The sequence below is a fragment of the Eptesicus fuscus genome, chromosome 13, assembly GCF_027574615.1.
Source record: "Eptesicus fuscus isolate TK198812 chromosome 13, DD_ASM_mEF_20220401, whole genome shotgun sequence".
Classification (NCBI taxonomy): Eukaryota; Metazoa; Chordata; class Mammalia; order Chiroptera; family Vespertilionidae; genus Eptesicus; species Eptesicus fuscus.
The window spans coordinates 31,303,238-31,322,679 of NC_072485.1; the positions used below are offsets into that span (position 1 = coordinate 31,303,238).

At 38.6% G+C, this 19,442-nt stretch overlaps 1 protein-coding gene across 1 annotated transcript in view; it reads left to right on the forward strand.

Annotated features, from left to right (window-relative positions):
* The first annotated feature begins 16,135 nt into the window (after positions 1–16,135).
* Positions 16,136–19,442, forward strand: part of DLG2 (discs large MAGUK scaffold protein 2) — a 1,173,098-nt gene continuing 1,169,791 nt past the window's right edge. The window contains exon 1 of the mRNA XM_054725747.1: positions 16,136–16,237. Within this exon, the coding sequence (XP_054581722.1) occupies positions 16,136–16,237 (102 nt within the window). The remainder of the gene's footprint in view (positions 16,238–19,442) is intronic.

Below are 19,442 nucleotides of genomic sequence, written 5' to 3' on the forward strand. Positions count from 1 at the left end.
GAGATAATATAGTCTAGGTTCTAGCTGGGGTCAGGGCCCAAGGAACACCTATCACATACTGTAAGTAAGATATTATTTACGTTAGTATCATTACCCATACGGATGAGCTAGTTTTATGAAATATTATATGGGTTTTATGCTGTTTTATGTGAAGTGGGTGGGCCCTTCACCAGCTTTTGTTTCCCTGCTCTGCTATCAGATGTCAGGAATGGAGACAACATTAAAACAAAAATCCTAGATCCCTTAGCCAGAGAATTCTCATTCTTCAATCACACACACTCATTGCTTCATTTATATTTCTAAATTCTCAACTTTCAAACATTGGGCTTTCATCACTAAAGACTTTTCATTTTTAAAGATACATCTTTTCCTAGTGATATAAAGTCTTTTTAAAAATCTGGTAAAATACACGTGAGTGAACAAAGTAATTATGTGAGTGGTCTTGGCAAACTCATATGATAAATGTTTTTCTACTTCTAGAATACTGAACACTGGAATTTATCTTCTAACAAAGTAGAAAATCACCAGCTTATATAATATCTGTGTAGGAAGAAATTAATTTGGATGTAACTTTGCTTAAAATCTGCAACACTGGTGTGTAATTTGATAATTTACTTAGAAAATCAATATAATTCCTTGATCTTGAGTACTAAACCATCTAAGATATTTTAATAAACATTAATTAGGTATAATTTCCATTTAAGTGCATATATTTAAAATTTATAATTTGGCACACTTTGACAGATATGAACACCAGTGAAACCACCACCACAATATATAGATCATTTTTATCATGCTTAAAAGACTCTTCATGCCCCTTTTCAGCTCTTTCCTCCCTCTACCACTAGGTCTAGACAGCAAGGGATTTACTTGCTATCACAATAATGTTAACTTTTATTTTCTAGAATGTTATATAAGTGGAATTATACTGTATGCATACTTTTGTGCCTGTAGTCTTTCAACTGGAGTAATGTTTTGAGTTTGTATGGATGGGTCTTGTTTTGTTTATTCATTTAGCTATTAATGTACATGTTGGTTGTTTCTAGCTTGGAAATATTATGAAAAAAGCAATGCCTTCCTACTTATTCTATAAGGACAATATTACACTAATATCAAAAATGGGAAAGTGTCTTATAAGAAAAGAATATTACAGACTAAATCCCTCAAGAACATAGCTGCAAAAATTCTAAACAAAATTTTAGCAAATGGAATCCAATACTGTATTGAAATTATAGTATATCATGACCAAGTGAGATTTATCCCAGGAGCATGAGGTTGTTTAACCTTCAAAAATCATCACATTAATAAACTAAAAAAATAGTCATCAGAATAGCTGTAGAAAAAAATCAGAGAAAATCCATCATTTATTTCTGATTAAAAACAAAACAAAACTCTCAACAAAGTAGAAGAAATTAGAAGGGAATTTCCTCAATCTAATAATGAGCATCTATAAAAAACAAACAAACAACCAAAAAATATACCTAACATCAGACTTAATAGTGAAAGACTCAATACTTTCCCCTTAAGATCAGGAATATCTTTCCTCAACACTTCTTTTTTTAAATATATATTTTATTGATTTTTTTACAGAGATGAAGGGAGAGGGATAGAGAGCTAGAAACATCGATCAGCTGCCTCCTGCACACCCCCCACTGGGGATGTGCCCGCAACCAAGGTACATGCCCTTGACTAGAATCGAACCCGGGACCCTTCAGTCCGCAGGCCGACGCTCTATCCACTGAGCCAAACCAGTTTTGGCTTTCTCAACACTTTTATGCAACATTGTTCTATGCAGCACTTACAGTTAAGAAAAAGAAACAAAGGACAAAGTAAAACTGTTTCTATTTACAGATGACATGATAAGATCTGATGGAATCTACAGAAAAAGCTGCCAGACTAATTGGTGTGTTTAACAAGGTTGCAGGATAAAAGGTCAATATACAAACACAATTGTATTTCTACATATTAGGAATGAACAGTCAGAAATTGAAATCAACAATTCCATTTACAATAATATGAACATGAAATACTTAGGCGTAAATATGATGAAAGATGTGAAAAAGCTGTACATGGAAAATTATAGATATTATTGAGGGATATAAAAGATGACCTAAATAAAAGGAGAGAGACCTTGCTTCTGGGTTGGAAGTCTCAATATTGCTAAGATGTTTAATCCCTCTAAACTGAATGAGAGATTCAACACAATCTCTATAAGTCCCAGTAGAAATCTTTGTTGACATCAACAAGCTAATTATAAAATTCATATGGAAATTCAAAGTTTCTAGAAAGTCAAAACAGCTCTGAAAGAACTTGTGTAAATATGGCATTTGTGTAAAGGTAGACAAATGGGTCAATAGAAAAGAGTTGAGAATCTATAAATAAACCATGCATAAAAGGACAACTGATTTTTTTTTTACAAAGGCATGCAATTCAGTTGACAAAAGATAGCTATTACAGCAAGAGGTTCTGGAACAATTGAATATACATATGCAAAAAAATGAACTTGGATCCATACTTCATACTGTATACTTAATTAACCCAAAGTTGACTATAGAACTAAATGCAAAACTTAAAGTCACAAAAGCTCTAGATGAAATCAGAAGAGAACAGATTTTTTTAGATGTGACACTAAAAGTATGAACTACAAAGGAAAAAAAAAATTTGGACAAAGATACTGTTAAAAGAATGAAAAGGCAGACTACAGACTGGGAAAAAATATATGTGCAAACACATATCTAATTAAAAGCTTAAATCCAAAATATTCAAAAAACTCAAAACTCAACAATAAGAAACAAAAAACTCAATTTCAAACATGAACAAAAATTTACATAGACACTACCCAAGAAGACAGCAAATAAGCACTTGAAAAGATGTAGAACACTGTTAGTCATTAGGGAAATACGAATTAAAATTGTGATGATATACTATTATCCCTCTATTAGAATGGCTAAAATTTAAATGACTGACCCTATCAGGTGTTACCTTACATATGAGGGGACTAGAATTCTCATACACTGCTGGTGGGATGTAAAATGATACAATCACTTTGAAAAACAGTTTGACAGTTTCTTAAAAATGTAAACATGCATCTACCTTGTGATCAACCCATTCCAGTCCAATAGAAAAGTAACTATATGTCTGTACAAAGACTTATTCACAAATATCCATAGCAGCTGGATAGCAAAAGACTGGAAACAATCCACATGTCCATCAACAGATGAATGGATAAACCAATAGTATTATAACTTTATAGTATAATATTATCCTATCTAATAAAGAGGGAATATGCTAATTGACTGCCACGCCCTCAAAGATGGCGGCGCCCACAGCCACAAGATGGTGGCTGCCAGTCCCTTCAGCCCCGCTGAGGCAGCAGGTGCGTGGCACAGCCGGGCCCACCCCCAGGTGGGTCCAGCCACTCTGCACTTCTGTCTCTGGTTTCCCCCAGTCCCTTCAGCTCCCCAGCCACCCAGGCCCGGCCCGAGGCACAGGCAAGCCTCTGATGGTGGCTGCCTAGCCGCTCAGGGCTGCCCGAGGCTCAGGTAACCAGGGCCAGCTAAGGCTTGCACTGCTGGCAGTGGCAGCAGCAGAGGTGTGATGGGGGCAATGCCTTCCCCTGATCACCAGGTCACCTCCCACCCCTGAGGGCTCCAAGACTGTGAGAGGGGGCAGGCTAGGCTGAGGGACCCCGCCCTCCAGTGCATGAATTTTTATGAAGTGGGCTTCTAGTTCAGCAATAAAAGGGAAATGAACTATTGACACATGCAACAGCATAGATAAACCTCAGAACAAAAATATCAGACAAAAAACACATACTGTATTATATAATTATACTAGAGGTCCGATGCATGAAGATTTGTGCAAGAATGGACCTTCCTTCCCCTGGCTGCCAGCACTGCCTTTGCTCCGGCCCAGAGTTGCCTTTCTGCCTTCCCACGCTGCCCAGAGGCCCAGAGCTGCTGGGGTGGTGCAGAACACTTGTGTCATCGCCTTGGTGACGACGCAATGGTCTTGCCCCGCCCCCGGCCACTTGGTACCTGCATATGAAAATTAACCTGCCATCTTTTTTGGGTTAATTTGCATACTCACTCCTGATTGGCTGGTGGGCGTCACAAAGGTATGGTCAATTTGCATCTTTCTCTTTTATTAGTGTAGATAAGTTTCTAAAATTATAAACTACTCGGTGGTGACAGAAAGCAGATCTGTGGTTGCTTGGAGATGCGGGAGTGGGGCAGAGTTTGAGGGGCAGGGTTATAAAGGCATATAAGCAAACTTCTTAGGGTGATACATACGTTCACTCTCTTGATTGTGCTGGTAGTTTCATGGATGTATAATATATATGTTGAAACATCATATTGTGCATTTTAAATATTTGTAGTTTATTATACTTCACGTATAAATAATAAAGCTGTTTTTTAAATATTCCTTATGTAGTTTCCTAAGAGTTTTAGAATTTAAAAAAATCTTAAGTATAATCCCCATCATCTGCTCTCTGCTTTCTCTTCAGCTCTTCTCACTTTGATGTTTCCCCTTGCTTCCTGTGTTCCCACTATTCTGAGTTTATCTTATTCCTTCCTAAATTCCTTGTTTTCAGGCCTCACATTTTCTTTGCATGCTCTATTTCCTCTGTTTGAGATGTTTTTTCTTCCTCTATTTGTCCAGTAAATTTTCATTCATCCTTATGATTTCAACTCACTTATTACTTTCCCAATTATGCCTTCTCTGACTGCCACGTGGCTCTGCTCAAAGCACTCATCCCAATCTTCCCCATGGTCTGTAATTTCCCTGAGGCTTGGATTGATCTGTAGTTACCACTATATCCCAAACTTAGCATAGTGCCTGGCATGTAACAGACACAGGAAATTATTTGTTGGATGAATGAATAAGCAAATAGTGATTGGAAACCAAAAAGGGGGGGTTGAAGCCCTAGCTGGTTTGGCTCAGTGGCTAGGGCATCACTGGCTGACTGAAGGGTTCCAGGTTCAATTCCAGTCAAGGGCATGCACTTTGGTTGCAGGCTGATCCCCCACCTGAGTTGGCACACGTGCAGAAAGCAACTAAGGTATGTGACAGATGTTTCTCTCTGTCTCTACCCCTTCCTTTCATGCTCTCTAAAAATCAATGGGAAAAATATCCACAGGTGAGGATTAACACACACACACATACACACACACACACACACACACACACACAAAGGGAGAGGGAGGGACACATTGCGGACCAGTAGTTTTATTGCTAGCTTTACCCAGTGGCCAGATAAGTTTCTACTGAACGAGTACAAAAAACATTTTATATAAATGTTAAAGGCACGCTTTAAAATTAAATACTCATTGCATTTTGAAGTTATTTATTACATGTTCTTACAAGCTAATATCTTTTTAAAGAATCCTTGTGATTGACCACAAGCCTTAGAACAGAAAAGAACGAGAATTCTCGTGATCCGTCTTAACCTCATGAAACTAGCAAAGGCTTTTCCATGGTCAGATGCTAACAACTTGAACAAACACAATTCAGATCTTCAAATTCACTGTATTTGAGACTGACTGTTCTGATAATGAAGGAAGAGAACACCAGCATTCTTATAAGAGGAATAACTCACACATTGTACTAGTAGATAGTTTTCTCGCAATGATCTTACAGTATTTTAAGCAAAAAGGAAATGGAAATCTAGTTAGGCTATATTTATAATTTGGTGCCATTAAGGACTTCAGCTAGCATGCTTCCAGGTAATTAAGAGAAAAGAAGATAATTGTCATAAGCTTAATTCTATGGTATATAGCTGGAGATTGTAAGACAGATCTGATGTCTTCACAGTTTTAGGTGAGCAATTGTTTCATTGAGGGCTTATTTCATTTGGTTTAGGTAGGAAGGCTCCTGCTTGTAATATAATAGCATGGAGTTCTTCAGTCACCTCATTTAGTTCTTGCAGTTAGAAGAGCCATCTATTGTTCAGATGAAAGAAAGCTGATAATGAAATTCTATTTGTAGTAGAGAAGCACAGTGACAATATAAGCCATTTAAATGAGCCATATTTTGAACATAGTTTGCTCATGAATTGCTGTTCACAAAGTTGAACTCTGATTTAGTATATATATGAAATACATGCACAGAGGGGGCTTCCTCGGCCTGGCTTGCACCCTCTCCAATCTGGGACCCCTTGGGGGATGATCGGGCCTAAACCGTCAGTCAGACATCCCTCTCGCAATCCTGGACAACTGGCTCCTAACCACTCCTCTGCCTGCCTGCCTGCCTGATCACCCCTAACCCCTCTGTCTGCTGACCTGATTGCCCCTACCTTGCCCCGCTGCCTGCCTGATTACCCCTAACCTCTCTGCCTGCCTGCCAGATCTCCCCTAACTGCCTCTGCCTGTCTGCCTGATTGCCCCTAACTTCACTCCCCTGCCGGCCTGATCTTGCCCACAACTGCCCTCCTCGGCTGGCCTGATCTAGCCCCCAACTGCCCTCCCCTGAAGGCCTGATCTCATCCCCAACTGCCCTCCCCTGCCGGCCTGATCTCGCCCCCCAACTTCCCTCCCCTGCTGGCCTGATTGCTTCTAACTGCCTCTGCCTCGGCCCCCACCACCATGGCTTTGTCCGGAAGGAAGTCGGACATCTGGAAGATGGCCGGTTTCTAATTAGCATATTACCTTTTTATTAGTGTATATATATATATATATATATCAATTTGCCTTTGTTTCACAGATGGGCAAACAGTATAAAAATGGAATTAGTGATTTCACAGGGATTTTTCTGTGTTCATTTGATATATTTAAAATTAGTTCCTTGGCTAGTTTTTGGTGTATAATTTATAAAATAAAAAAATAAAAAATGAATGAGTGAACAAATGAATATTGTTAAGCATTCTTTAATTGTATATACCAGACCACAAAAAAAATCAAAAAAATCAAAAGGCAATCTACAGAATGGAAGAAATAGTTATAAATCATATATCAAAAAAAGGGTTAATATCCAAAATATTTAAGGAATTCTTACAACTCAATAGAAAAACAATCAACCTGATTAAAAAATGAGCAGAGGATCCGAATAGATATTTTTCTAAAGAAGACATACAGTTTTCCAACAGGTTCATGAAAAAATGCTCAACATCACTAATCATCAGGTAAATGCATATTAAGAACATAATGAGATTTCATCTCACACCTGTTAGAATCAAAATCATAAAAAAGACAAAGAGATAACAAGTACTTGAGAGGATGTGGAGAAAAGGGAACAATTGTGCACTGTTGGTGGGAATGTAAATTGGTGCAGCCATTATGGAAAACTGGAAGTTCCTCAAAAAAATGAATAAATTAAACTACCATATGATCCATCAATCTCACTTCTGAGTATGTATCTAAAGGAATGAAAAGAGGTCATCAAAGTGATATCTGCACTCTAAAGTTTATGGTTGCATTGTTTATAATAGCCAAGTCATGAAAACAATATAAATGTCCCTTAAAAGATAAATGGATAAAGAAGATTTGATTAATTCTCCTTTATCCATTTATATATATATATATATATATATATATATATATATATATTATTATTATTAATATATAATAAATATTATTTATTATTTATTTAATATATCATTAAATCTTATATATATATATATATATATATATATATATATATATATATATATATATCAACCATAAGAAAGAAGGGAATCCTGCCATTTGCAACATTGATGGAAATTGAGGGTATTATACTGTGGAAATTGAGGGTATTATACTAAGTAAAATAAGTCAGACAAAGATAGACAAATGCTGTATTATATCTCTTATTTGTGAAATTTTAAAAAGCCAAACTTTTAGAAGCAGAGTAGAATGGTGTTTGGCAGGGGCTGAGGAGAGGGGGGAAATGGGGACATGTTGGTCAAAGGGTAAAAACTTTCAATTATAAGATAAATAAATTTTGGGGATCTGATATACAGCATGGTGATTAAAGTTAACAATATTGTATACTTGAAAGTTGCTAAGAGAACAAATCTTAAGTGTTCTCACCACAAAGAAAGAAAAGATAATTATGTGAGGTGATAGAGGTGTTAGTTAATGTTACAGTGGTAATCACTTGGCAATATAAGTGTATCAAGTCAATATTTTTACACCTTATACTTATATAATTAATATCTAAATTATATTTCAATATAAACTAATATAACTTTTGTTTTGTTTTGTTTTTAATTTCTTTATTGATTAAGGTATTACATATATGTCCTCATCCCTCCATAAACCCCCCAACCCATGCCACCCCCCACTCATGTCCTCACCCCCCTAGTGTTCATGTCCATTGATTAGGCTTATATGCATACAAGTCCTTTGGTTGATCTCCTTTTGCCCACCCTCCCCTAGCTTCCCTCTGAGGTCTGGCAGTCTGATCGTTGCTTCTCTGCCTCTGGATCTGTCCCTGTTCGTCAGTTTATGTTGTTTAATAGAACTTTTAAAACATAAAAGTATAATAACTGCAATTAAAAACAAAATAAGTGTTTTAAAAGACTAAAGATAGAATTAGTAAATGGAAGGTATGTGAAGGAATTACCCATAGTGCAACACAACAGCTAAAAAGATTAAAGAAAGGCATAGTAAATCTGTATCTAATTGCAATTTAAGGGGGAAAAAGGATAGAAAAGATGAGGAAAGAAAAATGCAAAGTGATATGCCTTTACATTATTTTCTAAGTGATTAAAGACATAAATCCTTAGATACAGCCATCACAAGAAGACCTAAACAGGATTAAGAAAATGAACTCCATGTCTAATTAGTTTGAAGTGAATCTTTAGAGCACTGAAACAATGAATGAATAAGATTGATCAATGGGAAACACATTTAAGCACTTAACAGAGAAAAGAACCAGATCAACTCTTCAAAATACTGGGGAAAAAATAGCTGGCAACCTAGAATTTATGCTAAGCTAAACTATCATGTAAAAACCAATAAAATAACCAAATAAAATAAAAGCATCTTCAGACAAATCAGACTCAGAATCCACCAGCAGAGTTTTGTTGAAGTATCTCTTATATTGTTCATGAAGAATAAAACTGAGTCTTATAAGGATTTTTAATGGAACTTTAAATTGATAGAAATATAAATAGGCTATTATACATTAAAATTTTTTAAATGTCTAAGCCCTTTGCACCAAAAATTCTTCAACTGTGTTGTTATGGATCTGTGCAAGGATTTATCCACAGGAAAATTTCAAATTTCAAATATTGAAATCAGAAGTATTTTTTACCCACAACAGGAAGGGACTTATGAAATTTGCCATGAAATATCAAAATCCTATGTCACTATTAATGGTGTTTTTGTAGGCAGACATGTGTCTAAAAGCAGGGATAGGTATCAAAGTTATATTCCAAATCAGCCTATACTATATACATTTTGAACATAATTTTGTTCAAATATTATAGTAGACATATCCATATCCTCCAAAATATTAAAATTACTTATCTCTGCCAATGAAACTGTAATTTCAAATTTCTTTTTTTTTGGTGCCTGACAATATTTTAAAATTATTTGTACACTAAACTTTTGCTTTTGTACTTAGAATAAATATTACTAAAATAAATGCTATTTTTGGCTATGAATAAATATATAGCAGACAATTTGATAGGTAATTTCACAGATGGTATTTTTGTGAATCCTCATAGGAACCCTGTGATATAGGTGTTATTATTTAATAACCTTTCCCCCTTTTTAATGGATGAGAAAATTAACTCTCAAAGAGATTAACTGACTTACTCAGAGTTACATAATAAGTGTCAAAGCTGGGACTGAAACCAAGACCCAAATATTATTCTTTCAACATTGAAATAAAATTTGGTGAACAACAAGACCTAAGATCTTTTTTACTATTTATTTTTTTCTACTGAAGAAATGCTCACATAGGTGGTACAGAGGGTGATATTTTGGGGCTGCATTTTCAAAATGGCAATAAGGATGAAAATGAATATCATAAGCAGTTTTATAGGCAAACTGTTGCCTTGCCTCATTGTAGGTGAGGGCAATTATTATTTGAAAAGACTTGCTGCTAAAATGAATTGTCAGAATTGACTGGGAATCAATGGGCTGGCATTTCCTCAATAAAGGGTGTACTCCTTCCAACTAGGCGGGAGGGTGAGGGGGGCTGGATTAGGAGACAAAGATCTATACTTGTTCAACCAGAGCCTAGGTGGAACTGTAGAAAACCTGACTTAACCCACACATTCATTTGTTCTGTATTCACTCATGTATTGACTCAATCATCCCAAACTACAAATAATCAAGAAACTTATTTCAAATAAAGGTCAAACAAACCTGCCAAGTATGATTCAAATAAAGGTCAACCAGTCACTAAGTGTGACTAACCAAATGGGTTTATGCTCCAGGGCAGGTGAGTGGAAATGAAAGACTCAGAAATTGCAGAGAACACAAAGACTGGACAATCATGGGGAAAACTTGATAGATACTGGAGTCAGTTGAATCGGGCCTGACTCTAACACAAACCCTCACTGCAGTTGTATGTTCCTCAGTTAGAGGGACCTGGGAGGGCTAAGAAAGGGGCTGAGGACTTTGGGGGCAGGGTACAATTTGTGAAGAAAGGTTAAAGTGTTAGAATTGTTCAGAATAAAGAGATTATACGCATTGGGTCTAACAGGTTTATTCTCTCCGATAAACTTTTATTGGAACAAAAATTATGAAATTAACATACAGCTTCTCCAGTTTACTCAGTGTCTAGCATGAACCAGTTGAGTAACAGGCATATTGAAATAACAATCCTTTAGCATTATCACCTTTTTACAGAACAAGAAATGGTAGTTCAGAGACATTAACTGGGGTGGTCAAATATTCTTATGAATTTAAAGTACATTTATTAGTACATAATTAATATACTTTCCTACTGTCAGGAAGAGCCTTTATTTCTTGACAATCTCTTTAATTCATTTGTAAATTCATTGATGGTAGAATGCATATATTTATATCCCCCTCTGCCTTACATATTTCAGGAAGTTCAATGACAAATATATAGCTTGTGGTACAAGATTATTGATGAATTAATTGCAGAAAAACATCTCTACTACAAGATTAAATGAAAATAAGTGGACTTCCATTTGCAGTGAGAGGAAGAGGAAGGAAAGGAGTGCAAAGGTTGAAATCACACAGCAACCAGTGGCAAAACCTGGTGTGTCTGGTTAGTTCCAAAGCTCTTATGTTTTCAAAATCTACCTTCTTTCTTTATAGGAGTCACAGGAAAGAAATCCCTCGTGGAGTTACTAAATAGCAAACCCTATTATGGAAAGCAGGTTAAAAATTGAGATGTGTTAGCTGTAAGTAACAGGCAAAATGGCCTAGTTGTTAAGAATGTGGGTCCTCAAGTCAGATTGCGTGGGTTCAAATTCTAATTCTAACACTCAGCTAAGCTGTTATCTGATTGTATTATTGTTTCCACTATTTTCTCCCTCCCTGTGAGAGGAGTATTTTTTTTTCCTTTCCCACTAACATGCCTTGGCTAATAAAATGTGAACAGGGAGATGTTTTTAATGTGTGAACAGAAATATTGAGAGCCATTGATCATTTTCCTTCTGCCATGGGGCCCTCATGTCCCTGATTGAGGCTGCTCTTCTGTTCATGGAACAACATGGACTAGGGCCACAGTCCAGCTATGAAGGACATCTAACATGAGGAAGAAATAAACCTTTGTGGTGGAAAGCCATCAATACTTTTGTTAGTTATGTATTTAACTAACTAGTATACATGGTTTGTTAACCTGAGCAAAGTTACTTAATGTCTGTGGTTCAGTTTTCTTTTCCTTTTTTTTTTTTTTTTTATGATATTGAGTAGTTGTGATGATTAAACAAGTTAATGTAGTTAAGGTATTTAAACCAGTGCTGTGTTGGTAAGGGTTTCTCTGAAGAAAAAAAAATATTGATCTGTCATGTTTGCCAATTTATGTTGTGTAAGTACTTCCTTTATGGCTGATTGGAAGCTGCCAGCATGATGTCACTGAATGAAGAGTTTGAAAGAGGTACAAACAACCCCCTATCAAAAGTGGGGTCTGATTCCAGCACACGTTGAATTTATAACAGTTTACATAGCAAATACTATAGTAGAGCATATCAAATAGTAAACACCACAGAATAGTTTATTTTCTGAAGACAGGTGACTGAATAAAATGGCTTCTCAAATGCTTAAGATCTTATATTTGGAAGCTTACTCAGAGAACGTCAGCACTGGAACAAACTTAGAGATGCTTTAGTATACCCATTTCATATTAATAGACAGGGGGATTGAGGGTCAGAGAGGCAGAGTAGATGGCTAAAAGTCACATAGTCAGTAGGAAGAAGCACCATGGCTCCTACATCCAGTACACACTTTTCCCTTCCAACACAAAACACCTCTTTTTAAAAATTGCTATGGAAGGGATCTGCAAAGAAAGGAAAAGGTGAATAAATAACTAATGTCTCTTCACTCTTACAATTTCTGATTAGTAATAATAATAATAATAACAACAATAAAAGGTTAAACTTAAACACTGGTCATATTTATTGATAATCCTGTGGGATGGTTTTTTTTTTTTGTATGTGATTTTCAGTTCACTTTGAAGAAAATTGTCATTAGGAAACATGTTTAGTAGTATGTAGTTGTCATATATCATTTTTCAAAAGTGATGATTATTAGGAAGAACTGTAAATGTTACCAAACACTGAAATGTCTAATTAAGGGTGGTTATTTTGACTATTAAAATCAGTGCATCCTCTCCTGACATTCCCTAATAATATCTCCTCCTCAAAATATTGCAGTATACCCCCATGCAGTATACTCCCAAATTAGTGCTTTCCAGACCAATAATGCAATATGTTCATATCTTAAGGTAACAGTGATTCATTTTTTTTTTAACCATAGTGGTTACTGGCTGTAACTATGGAATGCATTGTCATGGAAACCGCATTCCCCTTCCCATCCCCCTCCCCTTCAATTCACCCCAGAGCTATTACTGAGAGACAAAAATGAAGAGAAAACATTTTGTCAGATGCATATAAACAGATAACAAATACACACATGCACACACACACACATCCCTGTGTGTGTGTGCTTATGTGCATGTGTGTGTGTGTGTGTGTGTGTGTGGAGAAAGAGAGAGCTAAATGAGCTCTTATTTATTAAAATTAAACTATAAAAGATCAATGAGATTAAATATACATTTTTCTTTATATATATATATTTTTTCATGTGGCTGTCTCAATCTAAACCAGCACAAACTTTAAAATGGGAAATAACTTGAGCATAGCAGCTTTCAATGCTGCCCTAGAATAGGAGGTCAGCCTTAGCCTGGGTAATTCATTAGGGAGAGGCTGTGTTAGATATTATTGGAACATCACAATATAGAGCATACAATACTTTTAGGGTGTTTGAAATCCAAATTATAGGCTAATGAATAAGGGAAATATTGTACAACTTTTTTAGAATCCATTCTCCTTTGGAAAAACAGCCATAATTATAGATGCTCTGTAGGTGGAAATGCTCACACAATCACACATTTTATGGTAACATAAAGGGATAAAATGCTAAGGGATATACTTAATCCGTGAATGTGACTAAGATTCCACAGAAGGCATCAGACCAGAGTTCTCCTTAAATGTGATCTGCTATGTTTAAGCCCACACATATTAGACCTCCCAGCCCCAGCAGCCCCTAGATAGGAATTTGACTGAAGCAATCTTGATTCCTAATAGGAAAACCAACTGGGTGAGGACCCTGGCACTTAGTGTAAGAATCCCAAAGCCTGAGGTATAGCTGCCCTCTTGAGTTAGAACTAGATTTGCCTCAACTCCCTTTAAGAGGTCTTGATGTTGTAGACAGGACCCATATTCCTCTCAGCAGGGCCAGGGTGGGGGGGGGCTGGGGAAAAATGTAGACTCTTTGATATCCTCCTAATGTAAGGAATGAGAATGTAGGTTTGGGCCTGAGAATCCATTTTTATTTAAACACCCCAGGGAATTCTGATGTAATCAGGCCAGTTTCCATTGACTTGGGACAGGAGGGTGAGGTATTTTGGACATGGGCAAGTGAAAAAACGTTTATAGGACAATGCATTTGACTGAACAACTTGCAAGTTGTTTTGTTCTGTTGTTCCTACTGGAACTTTGTAAGGCTGCAGAGTATAGTATTATTGGGGCTCTTATAACTTTAGAGTACAGTGGTCTGGCATTCTGGTGGAAAAGCATCCGAGACTATGGTTCTACCAGAGTCTGCTATGGATGTTTAGTACTATGTTGTTGCTATATTTCAAGATCTGAGTTCAATGCCCAGGTAGAAAGAGACCTTCGACACTATCACATTCATGCGAATGTGACAAGCCTGGCCCTTCTCAAATAGATCTGGAGACTTTGGAACTAGCTTCTGGAGAAGTGCGCCCCATTCCCTGTGAAGCTGCTTTTTAAACTCTCTCCCACCACTGTTCTTTGAACCTCACCTTCATGGCTTATTGACTGTGTGACTTGGGCAAATGATAGAACCTTTAGAGCCTCAGTTTCCTCCCCTAAGAAAACGTCCAATAACTTTTACCTCTCAGGCGAAGACATGAAAGAAGCCATGTAAACCAACAGCAGCTGCCAGGTACCAACGGGCTCACCACAGAAATGTGTTGTTTATCGTCTCTAGTCTGTATGACAACTCTGCAGGGGAGGGGTTAATAGCCCCATTGACAGAGAGGCAAACAGAGGCTCCGGCACCGTAACTTACACAAAGCCACCCACTCTCACCACCAGAGTCCAATTCTGAACCCTGATGTCTTGCTCTCTTTCCACCAACAGTCTGTGGGGCATAGTGCCAGGCACCTAGGTGGCATTCAGAGAGTGCTAGTTTTATCCACTTTCTTGTCTGTTACCCTTCCTATCACTTTTTTTTTTTTTTTTGTCTCCAATAAGCATTTTTGCAGCTGGGCCAGCCACATGCTAATATTTTTTTTTTTTTTTGGTCTTTTGCAATTTTGACAGCCTCACTTTAAGAAAAAGGGGGGAAAAAAAAAAAAGGAAAGGAAAAAGCCAATAAAGCATCCACCAGTCTTGACATTCATACTTCCGGAACTACAGAAATACTTCTGGGCCTTCTTGGAGCTTCGGAGACATCCATGTGGGGAGGGGGCGGACTCTTCCTTTTGAGTTTTAAAAAAAATGTTCTATGAGATAGAGCCTCGGTTCTAAGGCTGAATCTGCCCTCCAGGGAGGGGGTAAGCTCTCTGCCCCCGAAGTCAAAGGCCTAGGGCCTCTGGGAAACCATTTCCAGCTCACTTCTGCCTTCGGTCCCTTCGCAAGCCATCATCCCAGGCACGCCTTTGCCAGAGGGCCTGGAGGTGGCACGCAGCAGGGTTAGGCGGGCCTCCTCCTTCTCAGCAACTGGCTTCAGAGGTCGCCTACGCTAGGCAGCAGCCGCAGAGGGGGCTGAATGTAGTCGCTGGGGCACCTCGGCGGCGCTGACAGCCCCAGCGCGCCCACCCCAGGGACTGAGCGCACCCGGGCGGGCCGGGCCGGGCTGGCCAGCGCCACGCTCCCTGCTCCCTCCCTCGCCCGGCCCCTCCCTCCCACCCCACTTGCCCGGCCAGCGCTCCCCACGGTGACTCGGGATTGCTGCAAGCCACTGGCTTTTTACCAAATCGGGAGCTGCAGTATTTTTTTATTTTTTTCTTCCCTTCAGAGAATAATTTCGGCCCCCTTCAGCTCTCATGACAATCTTGTGTGACTGGGGCGAGTAGGCGGGCACATCCTTTTACATGCTAATACTGCCCCACCTCCTTTGAACCCTCCGCTCAGAGCCTGGCTTCCTTTGATTTTTACTTACTTATTTATTTAATTATTTAAAATTTTTATCTCCCTCCCCCCCCCCCACCCACCCCCCCCAAATTCACCATCGTGGGGGGAAAACCCGTCTTGGTCTGTCCCTCCCCCCCCACGCATCATTCCCCAGGGAAGGGAGACCCTGAGACGCTTGGTACCTGCCCTCCGCGTGGCTTCTCCCCGGGCGCTGGGATGGCTGTGCCGGGCGCAGGGGGCAGCGATCCGAGCGGCCGCCGCTCGGTCTAGGCTGTCGCTCCACATGCCCGGGGAGCACCGTGTTCGCGTCCCCCAGCGAGCTGCCACTGCCGCAGCCCGAAAGGAATGTCCCCTGTTGTTAAGGACCCTGACTGTTTTACACCAATGATTTGCCACTGCAAAGTTGCTTGCACCAACAACACTTTGTCGTTGATGTTTGGATGCAAGGTAGGACGAGGTTCATGTCTTCTTAATGCATGCTGCCTCCCGTGGGGGGGGGGGGGGGGTGCGAACAATTCTTCCGTTGTTTGTTTCTGTGTCTGCCTGTCGGGAGAGTGACAGAAGCTAACTAAGACTTGCTCTGCGCTCTCTGGGAGCCAGGGGGCTGGGTTTGGGGGCCTGGAGCGTGCAGGGATTTTTCTGGCGTCCGATGCTGGGTTGCTAACTCGGTCGTGACAGGACCCTGGTGTGTGATGTACGGAGAGGCTCCTGGAGCTGATACGCTTCGGAGAGGGGGCGCCTTAGGTTGCTCTCCGCTTGTTGGGATCTCATTTCGTGTTTCCTATTTAGTTAGCGACTGGGCTTCTGGCCGCTCTTCGGGGAGCTCCTGAAGTCATCGCAGGTTACCGCCGCCTGGAGCCCTGACCCACGCGACCCGCGGTCAGCCAGGCTTAGCTTTGGTGGTACACGTACCGGAGATGAAACTGAACATACCAATTTGCCATTTGGCACTTTCATAGCCGAGGAGCTTATTTTTATCCTAGATAGAAAAAAATAAATAAAATAGAGCTAAGCTCATGTTGCCCCCAATTGTGTATTTTTCTCTGAGCTTATACAATCTACTTGAAACCAACACTCGGAAATTGTAACAAGAGGTGGCGCAGTTAGTGAAGTTTCTAGTGAATAACTGTCCCACCCCAGATTTTTGTAAAGGTGATTGGTGTTCCCGAGGAAATGAGGTTTGAAGGTTTTCGAAGCGGGTTACCTACCATTCATTGCTCCTTGTCTGAAACTTTTGTAGGGAACTCAATAATGCATCTCCTGAAATAGGTGCATGGAACTTGGTATTGGGGCAGTCTTAGCCCAGGAATGGTATGAACTCACGTCCCCTTACTCCTAGGTACACACCTTCATTTCTTTTCAGTGTGAAAAGCTGGTGTAATTGTCTGGCCTGTTTGTATAAAACATTTTGGCTTCTCTGGTGACTCTCTAAGGAGAGAGAACATTATCTGAAATAACTGAAAATTCACATTCCTAAGTGAATAATCACAGGATTCCCTACTGTACTGAAGCACAGCAGCAGCGACTGGATTGGACAGCTGGCAAGCATGTTAGGCAGTCAAGTTAATGAAACATACACGTTCAACTTCATGGAGAGTGCTCATAGGGGGTGTAGGTTTCATGAGAAAATTTCGAGTCAGGACTGTGAGTCTTACACTGACTATGCCTATAGAATCTTCTCTCTTTTCTGAGCCGCAGGTTTTATTCTGTAAATTGACGTGTGTAGATGAGGTGATTCTCCTGAGCTCTAACATTCTGCAATGATATCTTTCATAAAGTCATTTAATGGTAAAGTTACTGCCAGAGATTTATGGGTTTTTTTACCCAATAAGATAGATGCACCTTAGAGTCAGTTAAATATATATATTGATTATGCTGAAGAGTAGCTATACTCCTTTGGAAATCCCTGAAAAGGTCTTAGAGTTGTTGAAGGTTTGTGTGCTCACCGCTGTCAGGAAGATGTATGTGAATGAACACCACAGAAAACTAACTTGTTAGCTCCTCTCTGCACACAACCTGCCACCCTCCCCCCGTGAAGCTAGCCACTCACTCTCTTAATTGTATTTACAGCAGCATCTTAGCAATGGCTACTATTTAACATCTATTCCTGTAAACTTACAAGAAGTGCTTTGCAGTGCTAAATGATTATTAATAAAGGTGAGTTATTTGTCAAGGGAAATTAAACACGAGCTAATAATCAAATAAGTTGTTGTTATGGAGAATGTTGTTGAATATGAGCTCAATCCTTAAAAATCATTTTCAAAGAGGTTTCTTTTATACTGTTGTTAAGTTTTCCCCTGCTTTTCAGATCATTGAAGGAAATTGGCATAATTATAAGCTCACTTGCTTTTTAAGGCTGGGTAATTACATTAGTTTAACTTTCTTTACATTCTCTTCCTTTTGGTATTCTGGTTTAACAACATCAGTTTGTGAGATGAACCATGTCAATAGAGTGAAACACCCAAATCATGGGTGTTGGTAGACATTATTCTTTGGAAAATAAATTAGGTCTCTATGAAAATGAAGTAATACTTTTGGAGGGTCTTTTCCATTTCACTTTGCCAAGCATTTGAATAAGATACTTCCTATATAATGGAATTGGTAATTACATCATAGCTATACTTAATGGTTGGTTTATTATAGACTGGTTGTTATAAGCCTCCCACCTTAGAAACTTAGATATGGAGAGAATACTAGAGCCTTCTCTCTTGTGAAATTCTTCAATACTGTCTGACATATGACAACAGAACATAAATTGTATGTCATATAGGCCTGGATTTCAAAACAAGATGTACTAGTTAATATATATATGATTTCTCTAAAGTTTCAGCTTCCCCAGGTAGAATAGCCACCGTAATAACTACTGCATTGTGTATGTCATTGCAAGACATGCAATTTTAAAAAGTATGTATGCATTTATCAAATGATACTTTCGTATTGCCTCAGTTATTTTCATAGTTCCATTAAGGGGGCTCCTCACTTCTAGGAGGGACCTCTTTGATTGTTGGGATAGTTCTTTGATAACTTGTTAATCTTTGCAATGAGCTTGATCATTATTTTTCTTAGGTTATTTTTCTCTATGCTGTGTGTTTACTGAAAATGTAGGAAACATTTGATAAAACATTCCCAACACAAAATGGATTTATGAAAATTAATGAAAACCTGATACTATTGTTCCATTAATCAACAAATAACCATCCATTGAGCAATAAATGCTAGCCACTGGAGATGTGACAATAAACAGCTCTTATCCCCCCTGTTCTCAAAGTCAAAAGAGGTGGAATGTGACTCTATTAATTATAAGATTGATTTAAGAAAAAATATAAAATAAGGATTTTAGTTGAATCTTTGAGCAAAGAAAGTGTAATTTAAATAATTATTTCCAAAAAATCTCATTGAGATATAGCTGTCAATATGGAGCCTCCAAAAAAGTGTGCTTTCCAATTAAGTATCTAGTAAGTTTGAAACTAAAATTATTAGGACAGATATTTGTCTATCCTGGAAGATATTTAGCATGACAAAGTCTAAAGCCATGTTCATGTGTAGGCCAGACTTTCTCAGTTTCAAAAATAGTTAAACTGTTTGTTCTTATTATTCCAAAACCTAGTAATGGCTTGCAGGGTGTTGAGTAACTTGAGCTTTCAAGACAGAA